Raw genomic sequence first — 21,785 nt, 5'->3', positions numbered from 1 at the left:
TTTATCCTGTTAAGGGCTGTCAGTTACTCCCAGTACAGACCCAATTAAGTTTTTAACCTGGACACTGTACTATTACTCACAGAGGGGATTCATCGCTTTGATAGCCTTTGGCGTCTCCACGTATTCGCTGCGGCCATATTGGTTCTCAGCAGCAACTCGGAATGTGTAGGACGTTCCTTCCATCAGGTGCTTGAGCATCATGCTGCGTTTCTTAGATGTGGAGCAGACCGGAACCCACTGAGTGGAGGCTGTGTCCTTCTTTTCCACCACAAAGTTGGTGATGCGGGCGCCTCCGTTGTCCTCTGGGTCTTTCCAGGACAGGTAGGCTGAGTCGCTCCTAACATCGGATACTCGAAGGTGCTGAATTGGACCAGGTTTATCTAAAGACCAAATAAGGACACGTCATGGGGCCAGCAAGACTAAACATGTTCAAAACTGAACAGATAATATTTAATAATGATTAGCTAAGCAGTGATCCCTCCTTACCAAGGACCAGAACTGTGCAGGTGACAGTCTTAGACCCAGCAGGGTTTTCCACGGTGAGTGTGTAATCTCCACAGTCTCCACGGTTACAGAACCTCATCTCCAGCTTGGTGCCCTCTTGGTTGGTCTCAATGTCTGCCCTGGTTGGCACCTCAGCATCGTTCTTCTTCCAGACGACAGTGGGGAAGGGGATGCCCTTGATGGCAGCCATTAGAGTGATGTGCGTGCCAGCCATGGCCTTGACCTCCCGAGTCATCCCAGCATCCAGAATCAACTCTGGAGGCTCTAAAGCAGCAAAATAAATATTGAAAATTATTTGGATTTCTAACACCTGTGGTGATGGTGGTTTAATAAAGTCTGGGTAGCTCACCAAGTCTGTCCTGCACTCTGATTGGTTCTTTTATGTTAGCAGGGTCAGACTCTCCAGCAGCATTGACAGCCATAACTCTGAAACGGTACAGAGCTCCCTCATCCAGGTTGATCACCTTGAACTTAGTGTCTTGGCAAGAATCTGGAGTCTGGTTCACCTTGAGGATGACAACAGGAAGGAAGTGGAGGTCTGTGAGTGCTATTTAAAGGTACTAAACAATGTTCAAATCTCTTGTGGTCATTTTAAACTCTTGAGATTGGCCTTGTTTCCCGTGGCAGTGACTTGAAGTGACCGAAATGAACCGATAAACAAATAAATAACTGACCTTTTGCCACTCTTCCTCTCCAGCCTTCTGGAACTCCAGCAGGTAGCCAAAGATCTTTCCTCTTCCGGTGTCAGCGGGCGGCAGCCAAGAAAGAGTCACTGACTCTTTGGTATGGTCCACAGCTTTGAGGTTAAGTGGAGGGCTAGGCTTCACTGTGAAAAGGGAGGTGTTTATGTAACCGAACCAGCAAGCAATGTTGTGCTTTGTATGTCTTACCGATGGGGTCTTTGGCGAAGACTGGCTTGGATGGTGGGCTGGGGTCTCCAGCACCCACTATGTTCTCAGCGCTGACTCGGAACTCGTACTCACAACCCTTAAGCAGGTCCATCACCAAGTATTCCACCTTGGGGTGGATCCTCTCTGTGTTGCACCGAACCCATCTGGAAAGCAAATAATCCAGTTGATCTGTTCGCCACTGACATGAATTGACTTTGGATCCATCAAGAGGGACAAGTGATATGCAGCAGCAAACATCGATGTGTTTTTACCTGTTAGCCATCGTCTCCTTCCTCTCCACAATGTATCCTGTGATCGGCTTCCCTCCATCTGCAGGGGGCTCCCAGCTAATGAGGGCGCAGTCATGGTACACCTCCTTCACTGTAGGCTGTTTGGGAGCATCAGGCACCTCTGTGGTGGAAAGATACACACAGTTGCAATGAACCCATTTTCAATTTATCAATCCTCCCAAAACAAAAACTATCTCAGCACTTACTGAAAACGTCTCTGGCCTTTGCCTCTGCGGACAGCAGTGGTCCGCTGATGCCGTAGATGTTCTGTGCCATGATCCTGATGATGTATTCTCGACCCTCAATCAGTTTTGGCACCTGAAAGCAGAAATGGTCGCATTTGATATATTTTGTAATGCTGAAACCAATCAAATGTATGCAAAACTAAACAAATAATCCAAATTGTAGCTTTGTTATAGATGACAAAGCCACTTTGTGTATTATCTAAAGACATATCATTAATAACCAAAGAAGGCAATTTGTATAGTAATTGTGAGTTGGTTCTGAAAGGTTAGAGCTGAATGGAAACCTAGTAAATGCTGTGTACAAACCGGAATGATTGGGCTGGAAAATGTGGAAGTGCTGGAATACCAGGAATTTTTAGAATGTAGAAAAGATGATAGCCTCAATGTTTTGATGTTGGATGGTTTAAATTGTGTTTATTACATGTGTAGTTATTAAAATTCTCCAATATTTGGGATGTGGAAAATGGTTAACCTGAATGTCCAAAAGGATCTCAATGTTTCCATGTTGGAATGGTTTGAATCCGTTCAAAAATGAATTGACCCCTCTGATGTAACAGATCTGTCTCCATTTAAAGGGATAGATTCTTTGACATGAAGTTGTATGACGCCCTACTAAGCAGTGAAGTCCATCAACAGCGACTCACTCCCCACTTTGTGTCGAGTTCTGGTTGGACTTCGGTGCTGAGGAAAGTAGTTCCAGCTAGTTGCTGGGTAAAGTAAAGAGTTTGGCTTCTCAAGACAATATGCGTTCAAAAGCGCAATACATTTGCATCACAAAAATGCCTATGAGGGAAAAATCAGACCTCACAAATTTCTCAGCGTCATTTTTTTCTGCCGTCATACAACTTCATGTCAGAAAATCCAAACTATCCCTTTAAGTCTGCCAACAGGACTCACAGTGTGAGTCTCTCATGTGAGTGGCTCGAGCCTAAGCACCAACCTTGCAGGTGGTCCTGGTGCAGGATGAGGTGACGGGCATCCACAAGTCCCTGTTGGTGTCTCTCTTCTCAACGATGTAGTTGGAGATAGCACAGCCTCCGTCGTCCAGAGGAGGCTTCCAGGAAATGACCATGTGGTTCCTGTAGACCTCGTCAAACACCACGGGGCCCTCTGGAGGCTGAGGAACATCTGGCAGGTGGCAGCATTCATAGGTTAGTATGACTGCCACTGTAATTGATCAACTTTACAATTAGTTGTCTTGTTCTCTTTGCCCAATCCTTATTGAGTTGTTTCATGCATTTACATTTCAATTGTGACCGCCAGAAATACAGAATTACTTTCAAAGTCATCTAAATCTTCACCTGTACTGTTAGTCAGCTGTTGGAATTCTGTTGGGACTTACCGACCACAGTGATAGTGCAGATTCCGGTGCGAGTTCCAGCTGCATTTTCCACAGTGGCACAATAGCGGCCACTGTGGTCCCGCTTGGCCTTGCTGATGTTCAGACTGAGGTGACGGCTGGTGCTATGGAAGCTGATGTCTTCGTCTGCCTTCAGCTCCTCGTCATTCTTTGTCCATGTGATAGCTGGGACTGGTTTGCCACTGTAGCGTCCAGACAGTGAACAACTGTCTCCAACCTTCACCATAATCTTGTCTCTGAAGTCCAGGTCCAAAGATGGGGGTTCTGTGGGGCAAAAAAATGTATGCTGTTATTCAGGGTTACGCTATAGGGCAGGGGTCTCAAACACGCGGCCCGCAGGCCAAATGTAGGCCAAATGTAGGCCAAAATAGTTTGAGGCGGCCCGCACAAGTTTGATATGGATGCTGTATGGTATCATGTACCCAGAAAAAATTATTACGTTTGATTAATGTTCATGTTAAAGGTTAAATAACTGTTAATAGTTATCCTCCCTATCCGTGTGGAAGTGCTAAGTTTTTGGCTATTTAAGTTTAAAGGAAATAACTTGAAGGCTACCGTTTAGGTCGATAGCGCTCAAGTTTGCGAGTTAGCATGTGCCTCAAGACCCTGCATTTGCGCAATATGTTGTAAATAAAAAGAGTATAAATGTGACTATAGTGGTGTTTTGTCATGTCTACAGGGCTCTAATAATGCTTTGTTCATTTTAATCTGAAAAAAAGAATTTGTCTACCCACCAACTATATGTGGTTTCTTAAGTTTTTATTATTTGCTGTTTTATTATTATTATTATATTTATTTATTACTGATTGATTGATTTTCTTTATTCTTGATTTGTTTATTTATTTTTCATCTTATTTTGTGCAGAAAAAAATTAAGATATTTGAGAATAGTGGAATGTTTTATCAGAGCTTTTATTGTAGAAAATCAGAACCAAAGCACTGAAAAAGTTTGTATATTTTTCTGTTTTTAATAAATGTGTGGTTTTTTTTTTTTGGAAAACCTGATGCGGCCTAGCCTTGCCCAGACCCTAGCTCCAGTGGCCCCCAGGTAAATTGAGTTTGAGACCCCTGCTATAGGGGGCATAATAGTACAAATGCCTTCCTTCTGTGTTACTCACCCAGCTCATCTTTGCACTGGACAGGTTTGGTGGCAAAGGAAGATTTGCCTTGTCCCACTTGATTGACAGCCGACACTCTGAACTCGTGACTTGAGCCTTCCTTCAGTCCAGTTAGTGTGAACTTCTTGTCCATCAGCTTGTCTTCACCACCAACACGAGTGAAGTTATCCCTGCCAATCATGCGAGATTCAAGAACGTACGCTGTAACCTCTGCACCACCATCGTATTTTGGTGGCCTCCAGGCAACAGAGATCGAGTCCTTGGTGACAGCGGTGATGATAAGGTCTTCTGGACGCTCTGGTACGGCTAAAAGAGACATCCACATTGAACATTGTCACTTCCTGTTTGAACCCAGTTTGGTTTTCAGTCACAATTCGATGTGTCCACTTACAGATGGGATCTTTGATGAGCACCACTTTGTCTGTCTCGATGAAAGGTCCCATGCCGATGATGTTCTCTGCAGCAATCCTGAAGAAATAGCCTTTACCGTCGAGCAGTCCTTGTACCACAGCGTTGTTCCTGGTTACTGTGTAGGACACAGAGGTCCAGCCCATGCGGTCTGATTCCCTCTTCTCGATGATGTAGTTGGTAATGGCAGAGCCGCCATCATCTTCAGGAGAGTACCAGGTCAGCTTGCAGGAGTCATTCGTCAAGTTCTCGCCTGCGAAGGGGAGGCCGACTGGTCCGGGGACATCTGAAGGCAAGAGACATGATTTAGTGCTTATCCAAGTCGAAGCTATCTTGAGAAATGTGGACCTTTGAACTCACCCAAGACCTCCACAATCACAGCCTTCCTCCTTTCGCCACCTTCGTTCTTTGCGCAGAGCGTGTAGATGCCCTGATGCTGGCGTCTGCAGTTCTTTATGACCAGAGAATTGGAGATACCTGTCGTTTCCACGACAGCTTCTTTGGGCACCTCAGCATCATCTCTGCACCAGCTGATCACCGGAGCTGGTTTGCCGGACACGTAGGCGATGATTCGAATTGTTCCACCCGCGTGGACCACGATCTTCTCTTTCACAGAGGCATCCAGGTCCATCTCAGGTGGAACTGAACAGGGATAGATGATTAGCAATATAATATGAGTCCCCCGCAAAAAAATCCTTCTTACTTGTCCTGTCCTTGACTTCGATCAGCTCGGAGACCAGTCCCGGCTCGCCAACACCAGCGGCATTCACGGCTCGGACTCTGAAGCGGTACAGACCGCCTTCTTTGAGGCCAGCCACCACAAACTTGGTTCCTCTGATCTCTGTGTCCTTGGCCTGAAGACAGAAGACAACAACACAGGAATGAAGGACAAAAAAACAACAAAAGGAAATCAGACCTTTCTGAGAATACAGAAAAGATTGGAAAACACAACCCAGTACCTTCAATGAACTTGCTTACCTTCTCCCAGCTCTCCTCGGCCTCCGGCTCCTTCTCCTCCTCACTCGTGCTCAGCAAGAGCCTCCTCTGAGCCTTCTTCTCCTCTTCCTCTTTGTTCACCTCCTTGAATTCCGCAATGTAGCCTGTGATCTTTGAACCTCCGTCAATCAATGGAGGAACCCATTCCAATTCCACCGTTGACCTGGTCCAGTCTATCACCTTTGGAGTCGGTGGCCCGGGAGGCTCTGCATGTGCACAAACATATTTGCCAATGTTGATCTTGATAAATAATAAGGCTGTTCCAATTGGTGTACTTCCGTGCTTACACTTATACACATAAGTGTGTTCACAAAGTGCAGTTCACTGATGTTGCAGTGAAAACGGTCAAAATGTCAAGTATGGAGTGCTCAACACTGGACTATAATTCAATAAGTATAATATATACAAACAAACTACATTTTCCATATTCATTCATTCATTTTCTACCGCTTTTTCCTCACGAGGGTCGCGGGGGTTGCTGGAGCCTATCCCAGCTGTCTTCGGGCGAGAGGCGGGCTACACCCTGGACTGGTCGCCAGCCAATCACAGGGCACATATAAACAAACAACCATTCACACTCACATTCGTACCTATGGACAATTTGGAGTCACCAATTAACCTAGCATGTTTTTGGAATGTGGGAGGAAACCGGACTACCTGGAGAAAACCCACACATGCACGGGGAGAACATGCAAACTCCACACAGAGATGGCCGAGGGTGGAATTGAACCCTGGTCTCCTAGCTGTGAGGTCTGCACGCTAACCACTAGATCACTGTGCCGCCTACATTTTCCATATATAACATTTAAATACTGAAACAGCTAAATGCTAGCTGACTTACTGATGGGGTCTCTGCAGAGCATGGGATCAGAGGGCACGCTAGGAAGGCCGCAGCCGGCAGCATTGACTGCGATGACTCTGAACTGGTACATGGCACCCTCTAGCAGGCCGGTGACGTCCCAGTTGTTGCCCAGCGGCAGCGCCCGAATTGGCTCGCGGCTGATGCGGGTCCAACGCTTACTGGTTGTCTCCTTTTTCTCGATGAAGTAGCCAGTGATGGAGGAACCACCGTCGTACTTAGGCTCCTCCCAGTTGACAGTCATAGACTCCAGGCAGACATCAGTCACTGTGGGCTTCTCACACTGACCGGGCACAGCTGTATAAAAACACAAGCATCAGTACAGTCCTTCTGTGGATCTTTATGCTTTCAATGTTGATGTTTGCACTCACTGAAGAGGTTCCTGGCCTTCTCTGGCTCACTGACCAACGGTGGCCCGACACCAAACTTATTCTGCGCCATGACTCTGAACTCATACTCGTGGTTCTCAGTCAGGCGGGTCACCAGATAGGCGCACTCCTTAGGGTCATTTGAGATGTGCACCCAAGACTTCCGATTGTCCTCACGCTTTTCAACGACGTAGTTAGTGATCTTGGAGCCACCATCATCTGTCGGTGGGTTCCAGGCAAGCCCAATCCTCTCTGCAAACACCTCGGTAAACTTGATTGGTCCTACGGGGGGACCAGGAGGTCCTGTGGGGAATCATTATATCAGTGTCAATTCAAATGTGAAAATGTAGGTGTGGTATAAAACCAAAAATATATACACTGTGAAATGCCAATTTCCCTTTAGGTATTATAATTCGTATCATGAACTTAAAAAATGAGTGCCTTACCGAGCACAAAGACCTTAATGTCCTTTGTGACCGAGCCCAGGCTGTTGCTGGCTGTCAGACTGAATAAGGCGCTGTCTTCCCTGCTGGCCTGCTGGATCAGCAGCGTGCACTTGTCCCGGCTCACCAGTCTGCTAATGTGCTGGTCGTACTGGACGGCAGCCTTCTCCTCTGGTTTGGAGAGACTGGCTTTGTACCATGTGAGCGTCGGGAAAGGACAACCGCTCACCTTAGCAACAATGCTAAGGTCACAGCCCTCCTCGCCCTCCATGACCTCACGCAGCTCGATAGTGGGAGCGCCTGGAACACAGGTGGAAGTCAGATGCCATGTTACTTCATTACTGAAAACAATTCATAACCTTTTTTTTGGGACTATGTACGATAAATTAACTTAAATGAGCAATCTACACGATGCCCTAATGGTTAGCATGTTGGGTGCAGGTCAGGAGATGGTTTGATTCTCCAACTCTTTGTGGAGTTTGTATGTTCCCGCTGCGTGTGTGTGTGGGGTTTCTCCGGGTACTCCGCTTCCTCCCACATTCCAAAACCATGCATGTTAGGTTAATTGGCGAATCTAAATTGGCCGTGGGTATGAATGTAAATGCAAATGGTTGTTTGTCTATTCATTCATTAATTTTCTACCGCTTTTTCCTCACGAGGGTCGCGGGGGTGCTGGAGCCTATCCCAGCTGTCTTCCGGCGAGAGGCGGGGTACACCTTGGACTGGTCGTCAGCCAATCACAGGGCACATATAGACAAACAACCATTCACACTCACATTCATACCTATGGACAATTTGGAGTCGCCAATTAACCTAGCATGTTTTTGGAATGTGGGAGGAAACCGGAGTACCCGGAGAAAATCCACGCATGCACAGGGAGAACATACAAACACCACACAGAGATGGGCGAGGGTGGAATTGAACTCGGGTCTCCTAGCTGTGAGGCCTGCACGCTAACCACTCATTCGATGTGCAGCCTTCTGTGCTATCTTCTAATCTGAATATGTCAGATTCATGAATAGGACATGCCGGTACGTTCAATGATTCCCAAGAGACAGTGGTCCTACTCACATGTCTGATCCTTAATGACCAACGGTCCGGCGGTGGCGGAGGGTCTACTTGGTCCGGCAGCGTTTACAGCTTTCACTCTGAACTCGTACTCTCCTCCCTGCATGAGAGCGACAGCACAGTGTCACTGTATTTTGTCTTGTCCAATCTATAACTCAATTGTAGAAGCAGCAGGATTTCAAGACAAACCTCCTTCAGGTCCTCCACTACAAATGTGAGCTCCTCAACATCTCTCTTGTTGCACTGCTTCCATGTCTCCTTTTCTTTGCCACTTGTGTCCCAGCTCAAACGCTCAATGATGTAATGCTTAACAGGAGAGCCGCCATCATTTTTGGGCGGCTCCCAGCTCAGAGTGACTGTGTTCTTTGTCACCAGATTGACCTTCAGATGGATGGGGGGGTCTGGTGGGTCTGAGGGCGTGGGGAAATCATTGTTAGCACACAATTAAGGTTGCTGGTATTTCAGAGGGAAAATAAGTCTGTCCTCACAGATTGGGTCCATGGCCTGAGCAGGATCAGTCGTGACAGTAAATGGGCCAAATCCCAGCCTGTTCTCAGCTCGCACTCTGAACAGGTAGTGCTGTCCTTCCAAAAGGCCAGGTACCACGAAAGCTTGACTGGCGCAGGCTGTGTTCACCTGACCAACAATCACACGGTTCACCAATTAACGTTTGACAAACTGCAGGATTCATGCAGCAAACTCCATTGATATGAAGAATTCTTGCTAATCAAGATCATAACACAGCCTTTACCTTGGTCCAGGCTTTGTCTGTGACACATTTTTTCTCAATAAAGTAGCTCTTGATTCTTTCTCCACCGTCATTGTCAGGCAGTTTCCAGATCAGCCTCATGGTTGAACGAGTGATGTCTGTCACCCTCAGCTCTTTTGGAGGTCCAGGAACATCTGAGCCGATAAGAAAAAGGTTAACAAACATAGTCACAAGCAGTTACTTTTATATTTACTATATTTTCAAACAATGAAGTAGTACCAAGGACGTTGACTCTGACATTGACATGTTTCTGTCCAGACTTGTTCTTTGCCGTGATGGTGTAGCGTCCAGAGTGGCTTCTCAGGCTGACAGGGACGGTTACAGTAGATGTGGTGTCTGTGGACTCAACCTGAGTAAACACAAGCTTGATGAGTATGGCGCAAACACACTACAAAAGTACAACTAAGCTTGTACTTTTCTTTGTGTGAGAGTCTCATTGGAAAAGGTTACCTCAGAGTCCACCGGAAGTGTGTGCAGTTTTTTCTTCTTATGACTTTTTGCTTTTCCATCAAAGTCCCATGTCACCTTTGGTGCAGGACGTCCCTTGATGATGGCAGGGATCCTGATTGGATCTCCAGCCCGGATATAGAGCAGGTCATCTACCACGACGTCAATGGTGATGGAAGGTGGAACTGAGTCATGAGAGTAAACAATCAATGATGATTCAATTCAAGTTCAATTTGTTAAGACATTATGGCACAAAAAACATACGCTGGACTTCTTCAACCAAGACCTCGCTGGTGCGGGGGCTGGGGTCTGACTCGCCAATATCGTTGACTGCAATGATTCTGAATCGGTAGCGTTTAAGCTCACGGAGACTTGGCACGGTGAACTCAGTGGTGGGATGGAGCTGTTCTGGATCGTTCACCCTCACCCAATCTGATTTGCCCTCATCTTGGATCTGGATTATATAGCCCTTGATGGGGCTTCCTCCGTCCTTCTCTGGTGGCTTCCAAGATAGCGTGACACTGTGCTTTGTCTTGTCAGCCACCACAGGGGCTGCAGGCATGCCGGGAGGTGCTGCAGAGTGGAAATATTTCGTTTTGAATGGTGCACAAAAGAAGGAGAAATAATAATAACAATTACTCACTCAAAGGGTCAACAGCAAAAGCTGGGTCAGATGGTCCACTGAATGGTCCAGTTCCTGCTGAGTTGAAGGCAGCAACTCTGAACTCATACTCACTCCCCTCAATCAGGCGAGTCACCTGGAAGGAAAAGAAGCGATTGTCATGTCGTGATGAGCAGACTCTCTTATCAAACATTAAACTTTCTCACATTAATTTTCACATTCATGACTATCTTTAATAAGGCACTGTTACTTCAATGCTGTGTGATCTATGAAGAGAGATCAACACAAACCTGGTACTCCCAGCCTTTCATTCCCCTTTTGGTGACTGGCATCTTATTGACTCTGGCCCAATAAGCGGAGCCTCTTTCCCTCTTTTCCAGCCAGTAGCCAATGATCATGGAGCCGCCGTTGTCTCGTGGTGGCTCCCAGGTCAGGGTCATGGAGGTCTTTGAATACTCAGTGATGGCCGGTTTCTCTGGTGGGCCCGGAAGGCCGAAGGGGTCTGTGATCTGAACTTCCTGAGTTGTGCAGGGGTCAGACTTGCCATAGCGGTTTTCAGCTCTTACACGGAACAGGTAGGATTTGTTGGTTTCCAGATTCCACACCTACAGCAAGGAGGAGGATAGTCTTTATAATAATCCACATAATATTGAATACAGGAAGTGAACAAATGTATTAGCAATTAGAGAGGCTGTCGAATAAGCTTTTCTTCTTCGTACTCCTTTTCGGACATGTGGAATTGTGAATTGTAACATGAAGCATTTCAATGGAAAACGAATGCATGTCAAAAATAAAATATGATTATCGGCAAGATAGGCTCTAACAGCACCTACCCGATATTTCCTGTCAATGATGCTGTTGGTAACCTCCACCCACTGGGGCTCCACTTCCTGTCCTTCCTCCTCTGCCTCCTCCGGTGTCATGTCCCTCTTCTCAACAATATAGTTAGTCAGCTCGCTGCCACCATTGTCTAAGGGTGCATCCCACTGAAGGTAGCAAGACTCTGCTTTGATGTCCGACACTGTCACATTCCTGGGAGGAAGTGGGCGGTCTGGATGGAGAGAACAGAATTAACTTTGAATTTTGGCTGCAAAATAACCCACCAAACCAGCAAGGAAAGTTGCAAGTAACAGAAATTTGGAAAGAAGGTCAAAAACCACTATTGAATTCAATAAAGACCTCACAGCAAATGATGGTAGTGTCTGTTATAATAGGATAACAGGTTGCAGAGCGGTGGGTTTAAGGGGGACGCATTATAGAAAGTGAGCCGGGCCAGTGTGTATAATAGTTGGTGAGCAAGTATACAACTCTAACCATCTACTCCTTTAAGTTAAGTTAAATTAAGTAACAGACTATAGTGAAACAGCCCTACCCTACCTTCCTTCTGCCACACTTTGCAGAGTCTTCAATAAAGGTAAAAGTGCTGTTAAATGTTCATGTATCCATTTAATTCATAATTTGTATGTATTTCGCTGTTTTCTGCATGTAAAACATAGGGATGCTCCGATCAGGGCTTTATGCTGCCAATTTTTATACTAATCATCCAGGAGTGATATCAGCAGACACAGCTCACATGGATTAATTACACATTTGTCAATTTATGTATGATGAGTGGTATTGGCCAGGGGCAGTCATTGGCCAGTCAGTACAATTCCAAGGTCCCTTAGACTGCCAGGGTACGCCAAAAATAGGTAATTACTATTTTTTCAAAAATACATACCTTGAAAACAAATTTGAGGGTACAGTTAATGCAAAGTCTGCATTTGCTTTGTTACTCTGTTATACAGTAGTTTGTTGCTTTTATGACAAAAGTCCACCCACTAAACAGAATATCTGTGTTTTAACAATTGAATCGGTTGTTCAATGTGTCAGTCCTCATTCAGATTTGATGTAATTGGCCTGAGCTACATGTGTTAGAATAGGGAATGGTAACAGCGCAGTTAATATGAAGATTCATAGCTCTCAACTCAGCAGCATGATTGTAGGTTTTCACTCACCTAGCACCATGATGGACACAGTGTGCTTGGCTGAGCCCATGTTGTTGGAGGCACATATGGTGTAGCTGCCACGATCCCTCCTGTTGGCTGTAGGTATAGACAGCGTTGACTTGCAGTTCATCCTGCCGGTCACCTCGGTGTCCATCAGCAGGGTTTCTGTTGGCTTCTCAATCACCACGTCATCTTTGGACCACTCCACTTTGGGAATGGGAAGGCCCAGTATGTCAGCGGGGATCTCGATGGGTTCACCCTTTTTCACAGTGATGCAGTCGCCTTTGAACGTCTTCAGCATGTGTATCTCAGGAGCCACTGGGAAGGACACATGAATCACATGAATACATACAATCCTTCCGACTAAAATCAATCAACAGCGTGTAAAAGTACTCAGCGTACCTTCATCGTCTTGGATGACCACGGTCAGTGGAATAGATGGCTCGCTTTCTCCAATCAGGTTTGCACACTTAATCCTGAACTCGTACATCCAGGCCTCATCCAAGCCCTCCACAGTCATGGTCATGTTGGGGCAGATCTCTGTGTTGCAGGGCTCAAAGGCTTGCTGATCTTGCCGCTTCTTCTCCACAAAGTAGCCGATGACTGGACTGCCTCCATCATTGCGAGGTGGCCTCCAGGCCAGGGTGATAGAGTTCTTTGTGCGTTCTGTGTAGTGGAACTTCTCGGGTGATGATGGTGGTCCTGCAGAAGCAGCAATGTAAAATATTAACATAAAGTATACCAATAGACGGATACACCAATCACCATCGAGGGATCGTTGGACACACCTTGTGGGTCCACAGCCTTGATGGGTCCCAGCTCAACAGGTGGGCCCATACCATACTTGTTCTTGGCAATGACACGGAACATATAATCTTGTCCCTCCATGATCCCCACACATTCACACTTGGAGGAGGCAGTTTCAACAGGTTGCCTCCATGTGTGCATTTTGGCATCTTTGCGCTCCACAATGAAGCCAGTCAGATCACTTCCACCATCGTCATCTGGGTCATCCCAGTTCAGGAAAATCATCTTACGGGTGACAACCACTGGCTTCAGGTCTGTGACAGGTCCAGGAACATCTGCCCAAAAAAACATTTTACATATATCTGCCTCTTCTGATTAAAAACATGACTGTGCACTTCTACTTACCCATGACTTCCACTCGAGTGGAGGCAGACTTGGTACCACTTGGGTTACATGCAGAGATCTGGTATTTTCCACAGTCTTTCCTCTGTGCATTTTTAACTGAAACAATGCTGTCATTGCCTTCTGTGAGAATCTCCACACGCTCTTTGTCAGGTTTGGCATCATCCACTGTCCAGGTGATGGATGGGTAGGGTTTACCGGTGACTGTGGCTGGAACACGAAGCATCTCACCAGCTCTGATGACTACACCATTCTTGACTGAAATGTCCAGCTCAACCACAGGCATCTCTGAGAAAAGCAATCAAAAAAGAATTTAATGATAATATTTAACATGACAATTTTTCGATTTTATGGCTCTCTGGCTGACCTGCCGGATTCCTTACGAACACAGACTCTGTGAAACCCGGTGTTCCCTCTCCAGCAGCATTGCAGGCAATGACTCGGACTAAGTACTTGGCTCCTTCGCGTACTCCATATACAGTAAATGCTCGACCCTTCCATGGACGTTCTGTAGACCTGGACCAGTCTTTGGTACCAGCGATAGCCTGAGGAACACCAGTGAAAATGTACAGCTATGTTTCACATTCACTGATTAATAGCAAATGTTATCTGACCTTATCCACGTGGTATCCCAGGATCTCTCCGCCTCCATTGTCGGCGGGCACATCCCATTCAACGTCAATAGAGTGGTCCGTTGTTGCAACCACTCGTGGCACTGGTGGTCCAGGAGGTACTGCACAAACAAGTTGAACATGTCCACCGCTATTCTGATTTGTGTGATGCTGAAGATAATTTACGTACAAATTGGGGCTTGGGCTGTCTGAGGATCTGAAGGGACACTGAACTTTCCAGGCCCTGCCTGGTTTTCAGCTGCCACTCTGAAGATATACGTCAGGCCCTCAATGAGTCCTTCAACATTCAGCTCGGTGTCAGAGACGATGTTTCTGTAGATGTGAACAAATAAAAGGTTATCACACCAAATGTTGAAGAACGTCAGGCAGGTAAACCAATGTCACATTTCTCCACCTGTTGACGCGAGTCCAATGAGAGCTGTTGATCTCACGCCGTTCCACCCAGTATCCCAAAATGGGGCTTCCGTTGTCATTTGGCTCGTTCCAGATGACAAGCATACTGTTAGCTGTGATGTCATCGATCTGTGGCTTTTCAGGAGCCTCAGGTGGTTCTGAGAAGGAAGTTGGGATGCGATTGCTTAACTTATGTGATTCTGGCCATGTATTGCTAACATTTTTTAAATGCAACATACCAAAGGGATTCTTAGCAACAAGAGGTTTGGAGATACAAGGTGGACCAGCTCCAAACTTGTTCTCAGCTACAACTCTGAAGATGTACTCTTTCTTCTCAATGAGTTTGGGCACAAGATAGCGACATCCTCTCAGTGTTGAGGTGACACAACTGTATCCGAGCTCTATCTTGGAGTTGTCCTTCTTCTCCAGTGTGTAGTTGAGGATCTCACTGCCACCATCATCCAGAGGCGGATCCCACTTGCAGATCACTGAATTCTTCCTCACCTCTTCAAACTTGAAGTTGAGTGGAGGCCCAGGTGTGTCTAATAACAAAACAAGACTTTTAGACCCTGAAAATTGTTGTTTTTTTTCTTTGACTGATTTCTCAACAGATACGACATGGACTTTCATGCAAAGCAAAACAAAATTCTGCCATTCTGGTCTGATTCAGTTTGATTTGTGACCAAGTTAGATAGAAATTGAGTAGAAAGACTGGCGTTCTCACCAAGTATGTTGACCTCACAGGTTGCTGAAGCAATGCCGTGGTCATTCTCCACCTTCACCATGTAGATGCCATGGTCAGCACGGATGGAGTCTTTAACAACTACGGAGGACACGCCCCTCCTGCTGTTGTTGATGGATAGACGCTCGCCAAGAGTCGGGTAGTCTGACTCTTCCACCTCAGGCTCAGGTTCAGTAACCTCCTCCTTCTTCTCTTCCCCTTTCTCCTCGGTGTCTTTCACTGCAGCCTCCTTCTGTTCCTCTTTCTTTTCTCCTTCACTTTCCTCCTTCTTTATCTCTTCCTTTTTCTCCACCTTTTTCTTCAGTGGTTTCTCAGTCCTTTTGCGGAGAGGCTCGGGTCGGATCACCTGGTTGTTCCAGTACCATGTGATTTGGGGGTATGGTGAGCCGGAAATGTTGGCGTCCAAACAGATCTCACAGCCTCGCTTCACGCTCAGGCCAGATTGCAGACTCCCGCTGAGGAAGACTTTGGGAGGATCTGATGATAAAATAAAGACAAAATAATATTGAGACAATGACAGCTGCAGGACATTCCAGCAGAAAAAGTGAAAGTGTTGTTGTGCCCATTGTGCTCCCAACTGTTCATCCTCACCAACAGCATCTGAGGCCTTGACAAACAGGGTGCTGCGTGATGGCTCGCTGACCCCAGCTGCATTTTCAGCTTTGACTCTGAATGCGTAGCTCTTGCCCTCTGTTAGTCCTCGGACGGTGTAGGAAAGCACCGGAACCAGGAAGTCGTTGCACCTCTCCCACTTGTCCTCACCCTTCTGTTGTCGCTCAAGGATGTAGCCCATAATCTTGGAACCTCCGTCGTACATGGGAGGTTTCCAGGTCAGCGTGATGGTGCCCGATGTGGGATTGTGGGTCTCCACATCCACCGGCGGGTCAGGTGGATCTGATGCAAGATGAGACACAGTTAAATTGTCCCAGCTCCAGCATCGAATTATGACAAATTGTAAAAAACATGTCTGCTTGTTCTTACGTTTCTGGTCTTCAGCAATAACAGGGTTGCGTAGCTCAATAAACTCTCCTCCTCCAATCTTGTTTACTGCCTGGACTCTGAAGTAGTACTCTCCATTGGGGATGAGGTCTTTGACGATCCAGCTTACTTTGTTCTCTCCAGACATCATGTTGACATATGTCCTCCTGCCAGCCTCACGCCGCTGCCAGAACACAACAGTCAGTCAGAGAAACACGAGCAGCGTTGTTTTAGCAACATCTCAACGCTTGTGGATCTTGAAAGTAATCAGACTCTGCTAGAAACGTAACATACAGGTGCACTCAAAAAGATTTAACCTGCATTGAAAACATTATATTTATTTTCAAAATGTTCCATAGAGTAATCTTTCTCAGATTTAATATTAGATATTGAAGCTATTTAATTGTGTCAGCAATAGTTTTGGTCTGTTGCTTTATTACAAACAACTTCATCGTTCATTAACTGTGCATGTTCTAGTATAAATCTAGACGTAATTTCTTTGTTGAGCCTTCAGGAGCACAGAAAAACACATGATGGTACTGACCTGAAGGACATAGTGAAGAATTGGGCTTCCACCATCATAGTCAGGAGGATCCCAGGAGATCTTGCAGGAGCTTTTGGTGATCTCAGAGGCCACGATTTCCTTACATGGGCCCGGAAGACCTGTTGATTGATAATGTTGAAATATTGGTTAAAAACATTATATTGATGCGCATTAACACAACAAACGAGGTTCAATTGAGTACCGATGACTTTGACGTTGATGGTGGCGCTGGCAGACCCTAGCTTATTCTCCAATGTCACTTTGTATTGGCCTGCATCAGAATGAAGACTGCTATCGACTTCTAGGTGACAGGACGTATACTCTTTCCTAATGAGCACAAACAATCCAATCAGCCACCAGTCACTAAAACGGACTTACGAGAGACATGAGAATAATTTGGAACCAACCTCAGACCGAGACGATCGTCGACCTTAAGCTCTTTCCCGTCTTTGTGCCAAGTGATTTTGGGCGAGGGAACGGCTTTGAAAGGAACTGGGATGTGGAGCTTCTCTGTCTCCACGACAACCAAGTCAAGAGTCTGAAAGTCTATTGTGGGGTTACCTGGTAATAAAGCAAAGCAGCAAATGTCAAATAAACAAAATCATACTCAAGACATGTTGAAACCGACAGTCCTTACAGTCTGAGTCTTTGGCAAAAACGTTTTCCGAGATTTCGGAGGGCTCACTGACTCCCACGGCATTTATTGCTCTCACTCGCATAATATACTCCTTCTCAGGAACGATTCCTTCTTCCACAGTGTATTTCAGCTCCTTCACGGGACGGGAGTTGACCCTCATCCATTTCTCTGTTCCGGCTTCACACATCTCAATGTGGTAGCCGCTGATGGGGGAGCCACCGTCCCTCTGTGGAGGTTTCCAGCCGATGGACAGGAATTCCCTGCTGGCGGCAGTCACATGCAGCTCGATGGGAGGAGACGGGACACCTGCAGAGACAAGAAGTGATTTTTCAGCTACGATGGAAAACAAAAACGAGAATGTGGATTGTGTGGTTCAGTTGACTAGCCTGTTGGGTCTTCAATAGTCAGGATCTCGGTGGGTTCGCTGGGATGTCCGACTCCAGCCTCGTTCTCAGCCCGGACTTGGAACTGAACCTCGGTTCCTTCTATGACATCAGTGACTCTGTACTTGCAGTCAGGCCCGGAAGTCTTTCCACACTTTACCCAGCGAGTTCCGAGCTTTTCTTTCTTCTCAATGGAATACCTGAAAGATCCCAGAGAGTTAAGTATACATTCATGATATCATTGTAAATGCTTTTTGAAGAACCTTTTAGTTTTAACAAACCAGTTGGGTTTTGCGAGTTTTAACCCTGTTTACAACTAGGACATGAACCATTCAAAATCTGGTCATGTGACCTACCGAAGGATTGGTCGACCACCGTCGTTTTTAGGGGCCTCCCACTGCAGGTCCACGTATCTTTTGGTCACTGCATTAACGGCGAGGGCGTATGGTGGCCCGGGGGTGGCTAAATCAAACAGAAACGTCCTTTCATGTACAGCCAACACAACACAAGAATGATTGAACATTTGGCTGAACTTCCTGTTAACTCACTGAAAGTGTCCTTAGCCAGTACAGAGTCCTCTAATTCGCAGAATGGGCCGACGCCAACAGCATTCTCAGCTGCGACACGGAACACGTATAGAGAGCCTTCATTGAGCGGGGTCACGGTGTACTTCAGCTCCTTCACAGTGGTATCCACAGCCTGCCAGCCTTTACGTCTGACGTCCCGTTTCTCCACCACATAGTTAGTTATGGGCGATCCACCGTCACGCTCAGGAACCGTCCACTTCAACTCAGCACTGTTCCTGCTAATGCTGATGACCTCAAGCCAACGGGGTGCTGAAGGTGGATCTAAGGAGAAACATTTGTGTCGTCAGATTAATGATTGTAAAATGTTTTACCATCACTCTAAGTCCAATAATTAGCGTGTCTTACTGAGCCTCTCCTTGCAGAGAACAGGATCGCTGGGATCACTGGGTTCGCTTTCGCCAGCCATGTTGACTGCACGAACCCTGAATGAGTACTCCTGCTTCTCCATCAGGCCTTTCAAGAAGTACTCGGTCATGTTGACGTTCTCTGCCACACGAATCCAATCTGTTGTGCCACTCTTGAGCATCTCAATGACATAGCCATCAATCTTTGCTCCCCCATCATGCTCTGGCTTGGTCCACATCAGGAAGCATGAAGTCTTTGCCACATCCTTCACTGTGGGTTTACCAGGAGGCCATGGGGGATCTAGAAGAACAGTAAGGTTTTTAGTAACAGATTCGAGCAGAGACATGCAATCATAAGATTTGTACCAATTGGATCTTTCACAAGGATTGGTTCAGTTTCCTTGCTTGGCTTTCCAGTTCCGGCCAGATTTTCAGCGAGGACTCTGAACTTGTACTTCTTCCTTGTGGGAAGACCTTTGACCCTGTTAAGGAAAACAAATGTTTTTTAACCAAAATTCCACAAAACACTAGTTTGTTCGAACAAACCTGTAGTTGGTGTCTTTAATCGGCAGCTTATTACATCGCATCCACCTGTCATGGTCAGGTTCATATCGCTCCACCCAGTACCCTGTGATTGGGCTTCCTCCATCCTCATCAGGCTCGTACCAGCTAAGAGTCAGTGAGTCCTTGGCAATGTCCGAAGGCTCCAGCTTGTAGGGTGCGCCGGGGGTGTCTGAAAAAAACAGACGTTGGTGATATACTGTCTGTAGGGATCGACCGACACCGATTTTTTTCCATCACCCTCAGCCAATACCGATTTTGCTTGGGCCGATATTTGTGGCCGATACTGCTTTCGATCCATCAATTTACATGAAAAAACGACCATGATAACAAATATTACAGGTCTCATGTTGAAACAAATATTTATTGAAATGTAAACACTGAACTAGGATTCAGCTTCCTTAAACACACATTTAAACGGCATTATCAACTTTAAAAGGAATAAATATTCGACCATGTGCAAAACATTTCTGTCGTAGTTTAAATTTATCTAGCATTGAAGTGATGACTGCTCCTCCACAGCGTGACGCGCACCTCTTCCCCCCCCGCCTCCACACACACATACACATCACACTGACACAATTTAGTACAATATATAAAACATTTCTCTCATCATTAAAGTTGGTGTTGTGCACGATAAAGACCTCTCATAAGCAGACACGGCTGCTCCAATTCCTTCTGTGTGTGTGTGTGTGTGCTCGGAGAGACACGCATTTAAAGTTGCATAGTTCATCATCATTCTTGTTCTGCTCAACTAGTGAAAGTCCTTTTATTCGTCTGTTGCGTTGGTATGTGATGTTTTTGGGCTTTCTTGTTGTCACACCGTGACTTAAACTGTTATGCCTAGCGATCACCCAGTGAAATGTGATGGGCTTAGTGAAGTGTTAAAAGCAAGCTAACTCTATTACTTGTGAAAACGCGCTCTTCATGTGATTCAACAGTGGTGACGGGATACCGCGACTACTTGTCGGCAGATGCCTGACGGATGCCACGCGTGTATCGGCCGATACTGATATAAGGAAAAAATGCAAATATCGGCCCGATATATCAGCCGGCTGATGTATCGGTTGATCCTTAGTCTGCAACAGTAACCCCAAATTGTACTACAGTCAAGACTATATGTAAAGTGGACTGTGTCAGGCAACCTACCGAAGGGATATCTTGCGATGATGGATGGGTGTTCTGCTGGTAGACCCACACCAAACTGGTTCTCAGCAAAGACCCTGAAAATGTACTCCTTCAACTTGACCAGACCCACTGCTCTGTAGGTTGTTTGTTTGACAGTGGAGGAGAGCCGGTGCCAAATCTCACTGTCTACAGCACGTCGCTCGATTATGTAGTTGGTGATCTTCGAGCCACCATCATCACGTGGTGGGTTCCAGGCCAGGAAACAGGACTCATTGGTAATTTCGGAGATGTCAAAGGCAGCTGGGGGGCCGGGCTTATCTGCAAGTTTGGGGGGATTGTATGGGGAATATTACATTTTCAAACATTTGACATCATTTTGCTGTGTCTAGATGACCACACCTACCAAGAATGTTGACGTCAACAGTAGCAGTAGCGCGACCGCAGCTGTTTGTGGCCTCAATGATGTAGGTGGAGCTGTCATCTCGTTTGGTCTTGGAGATGGTAACGGTGGAGTGCCCGGGTTTGGTGTCGATGGCGACTCTATCATCAGCTTTGAGGACCAGGTCAGCCTTAGTCCACTTCACCCGGGGTTCGGGTTTGCCTGTCACCTCGGCAGGTAATTCAATCTTGCTACCAGCTTTAGCAGTCAGACCAGCAAGCAGCTTTGAGTCCAAATGGATTTCTGGTGGCTCTACACAGACAGACAAAAAGGATCAACAATTAATTAAAATCAGATTAAAGGTATAGTTACATCAATCCAGCATTACATCACAAATTATTAAATCTCTACAATGAGATTTGTGGCTCTTTACCTTTCGGATCTACAGCTTGGATCTCGTCTGTGGCCTTGCAGGGCCGGCTGGCACCAAGTCGATTCAAGGCTCGGACTCTATATGAGTACCACTGGCCCTCAATCAGACCTGTCACTTGAAACTTCAGCTCAGGGATGAGGTCTCCACAGGGCTCCCACTTATCACTTCCTCTCTGGCAACGATCAACATTGTAGCCACGAATGCCACTTCCACCGTCATACTTTGGAGGTTCCCAGGTCAGGAAGATGCTGCTGGCTGACTTGTCTCTCCATCTCAGGTTCTCCGGAGGGTCCGGGACAGCTGGAGTGCAAAAACGCATTAGAGGTGTTCGCCAGTCTGTAGTTCACAAATGACTGTTACTGCTTGACTCACTGGCAGGAGAGGATACATTGATGGGCTCATCAATGTATGCAGGTTCTCCTGGTCCACACTTGTTACAGGCTGTGACCCTGAAGAGATACTCCTTCCCTTCAACCACATCAGTGACAGTCATCTCCTGATCCTGAATACCTGTGGCCACC

At 46.4% G+C, this 21,785-nt stretch overlaps 1 protein-coding gene across 1 annotated transcript in view; it reads right to left on the bottom strand.

Moving 5' to 3' along the window:
• The window catches only part of ttn.2 (titin, tandem duplicate 2), a 182,173-nt gene that overhangs the window by 60,888 nt on the left and 99,500 nt on the right, over positions 1-21,785 (bottom strand). The window contains exons 141-193 of the mRNA XM_078795414.1: positions 21,637-21,784; positions 21,265-21,564; positions 20,856-21,143; positions 20,474-20,770; positions 19,310-19,496; positions 19,130-19,245; positions 18,765-19,064; positions 18,381-18,680; positions 18,189-18,294; positions 17,836-18,032; positions 17,450-17,755; positions 17,220-17,373; positions 17,015-17,139; positions 16,813-16,931; positions 16,272-16,452; positions 15,882-16,184; positions 15,273-15,767; positions 14,788-15,090; positions 14,550-14,706; positions 14,325-14,467; positions 14,138-14,256; positions 13,891-14,068; positions 13,527-13,811; positions 13,163-13,456; positions 12,777-13,076; positions 12,384-12,692; positions 11,220-11,437; positions 10,677-10,991; positions 10,408-10,522; positions 10,029-10,337; positions 9,768-9,949; positions 9,537-9,666; positions 9,300-9,451; positions 9,037-9,184; positions 8,738-8,958; positions 8,552-8,648; positions 7,484-7,780; positions 7,041-7,340; positions 6,652-6,966; positions 5,793-6,016; positions 5,518-5,668; positions 5,175-5,456; positions 4,798-5,100; positions 4,407-4,712; positions 3,272-3,553; positions 2,870-3,057; positions 1,891-2,002; positions 1,667-1,805; positions 1,395-1,558; positions 1,179-1,330; positions 854-1,010; positions 487-768; positions 81-380 (exon numbers count right to left, since the gene is read on the bottom strand). Of these exons, the coding sequence (XP_078651540.1) occupies positions 81-380; positions 487-768; positions 854-1,010; positions 1,179-1,330; positions 1,395-1,558; positions 1,667-1,805; positions 1,891-2,002; positions 2,870-3,057; positions 3,272-3,553; positions 4,407-4,712; positions 4,798-5,100; positions 5,175-5,456; positions 5,518-5,668; positions 5,793-6,016; positions 6,652-6,966; positions 7,041-7,340; positions 7,484-7,780; positions 8,552-8,648; positions 8,738-8,958; positions 9,037-9,184; positions 9,300-9,451; positions 9,537-9,666; positions 9,768-9,949; positions 10,029-10,337; positions 10,408-10,522; positions 10,677-10,991; positions 11,220-11,437; positions 12,384-12,692; positions 12,777-13,076; positions 13,163-13,456; positions 13,527-13,811; positions 13,891-14,068; positions 14,138-14,256; positions 14,325-14,467; positions 14,550-14,706; positions 14,788-15,090; positions 15,273-15,767; positions 15,882-16,184; positions 16,272-16,452; positions 16,813-16,931; positions 17,015-17,139; positions 17,220-17,373; positions 17,450-17,755; positions 17,836-18,032; positions 18,189-18,294; positions 18,381-18,680; positions 18,765-19,064; positions 19,130-19,245; positions 19,310-19,496; positions 20,474-20,770; positions 20,856-21,143; positions 21,265-21,564; positions 21,637-21,784 (11,851 nt within the window). The remainder of the gene's footprint in view (positions 1-80; positions 381-486; positions 769-853; positions 1,011-1,178; positions 1,331-1,394; positions 1,559-1,666; positions 1,806-1,890; positions 2,003-2,869; positions 3,058-3,271; positions 3,554-4,406; positions 4,713-4,797; positions 5,101-5,174; positions 5,457-5,517; positions 5,669-5,792; positions 6,017-6,651; positions 6,967-7,040; positions 7,341-7,483; positions 7,781-8,551; positions 8,649-8,737; positions 8,959-9,036; positions 9,185-9,299; positions 9,452-9,536; positions 9,667-9,767; positions 9,950-10,028; positions 10,338-10,407; positions 10,523-10,676; positions 10,992-11,219; positions 11,438-12,383; positions 12,693-12,776; positions 13,077-13,162; positions 13,457-13,526; positions 13,812-13,890; positions 14,069-14,137; positions 14,257-14,324; positions 14,468-14,549; positions 14,707-14,787; positions 15,091-15,272; positions 15,768-15,881; positions 16,185-16,271; positions 16,453-16,812; positions 16,932-17,014; positions 17,140-17,219; positions 17,374-17,449; positions 17,756-17,835; positions 18,033-18,188; positions 18,295-18,380; positions 18,681-18,764; positions 19,065-19,129; positions 19,246-19,309; positions 19,497-20,473; positions 20,771-20,855; positions 21,144-21,264; positions 21,565-21,636; position 21,785) is intronic.

This window comes from Doryrhamphus excisus, linkage group LG12, assembly GCF_037039965.1.
Source record: "Doryrhamphus excisus strain RoL-2023G ecotype Guam linkage group LG12, RoL_Dexc_Guam_v1.1, whole genome shotgun sequence".
In the NCBI taxonomy this organism is placed as follows: domain Eukaryota; kingdom Metazoa; phylum Chordata; class Actinopteri; order Syngnathiformes; family Syngnathidae; genus Doryrhamphus; species Doryrhamphus excisus.
The sequence above is the reverse complement of the archived record's forward strand: the minus strand, read 5'-3'. Positions and strand labels throughout refer to the sequence as shown.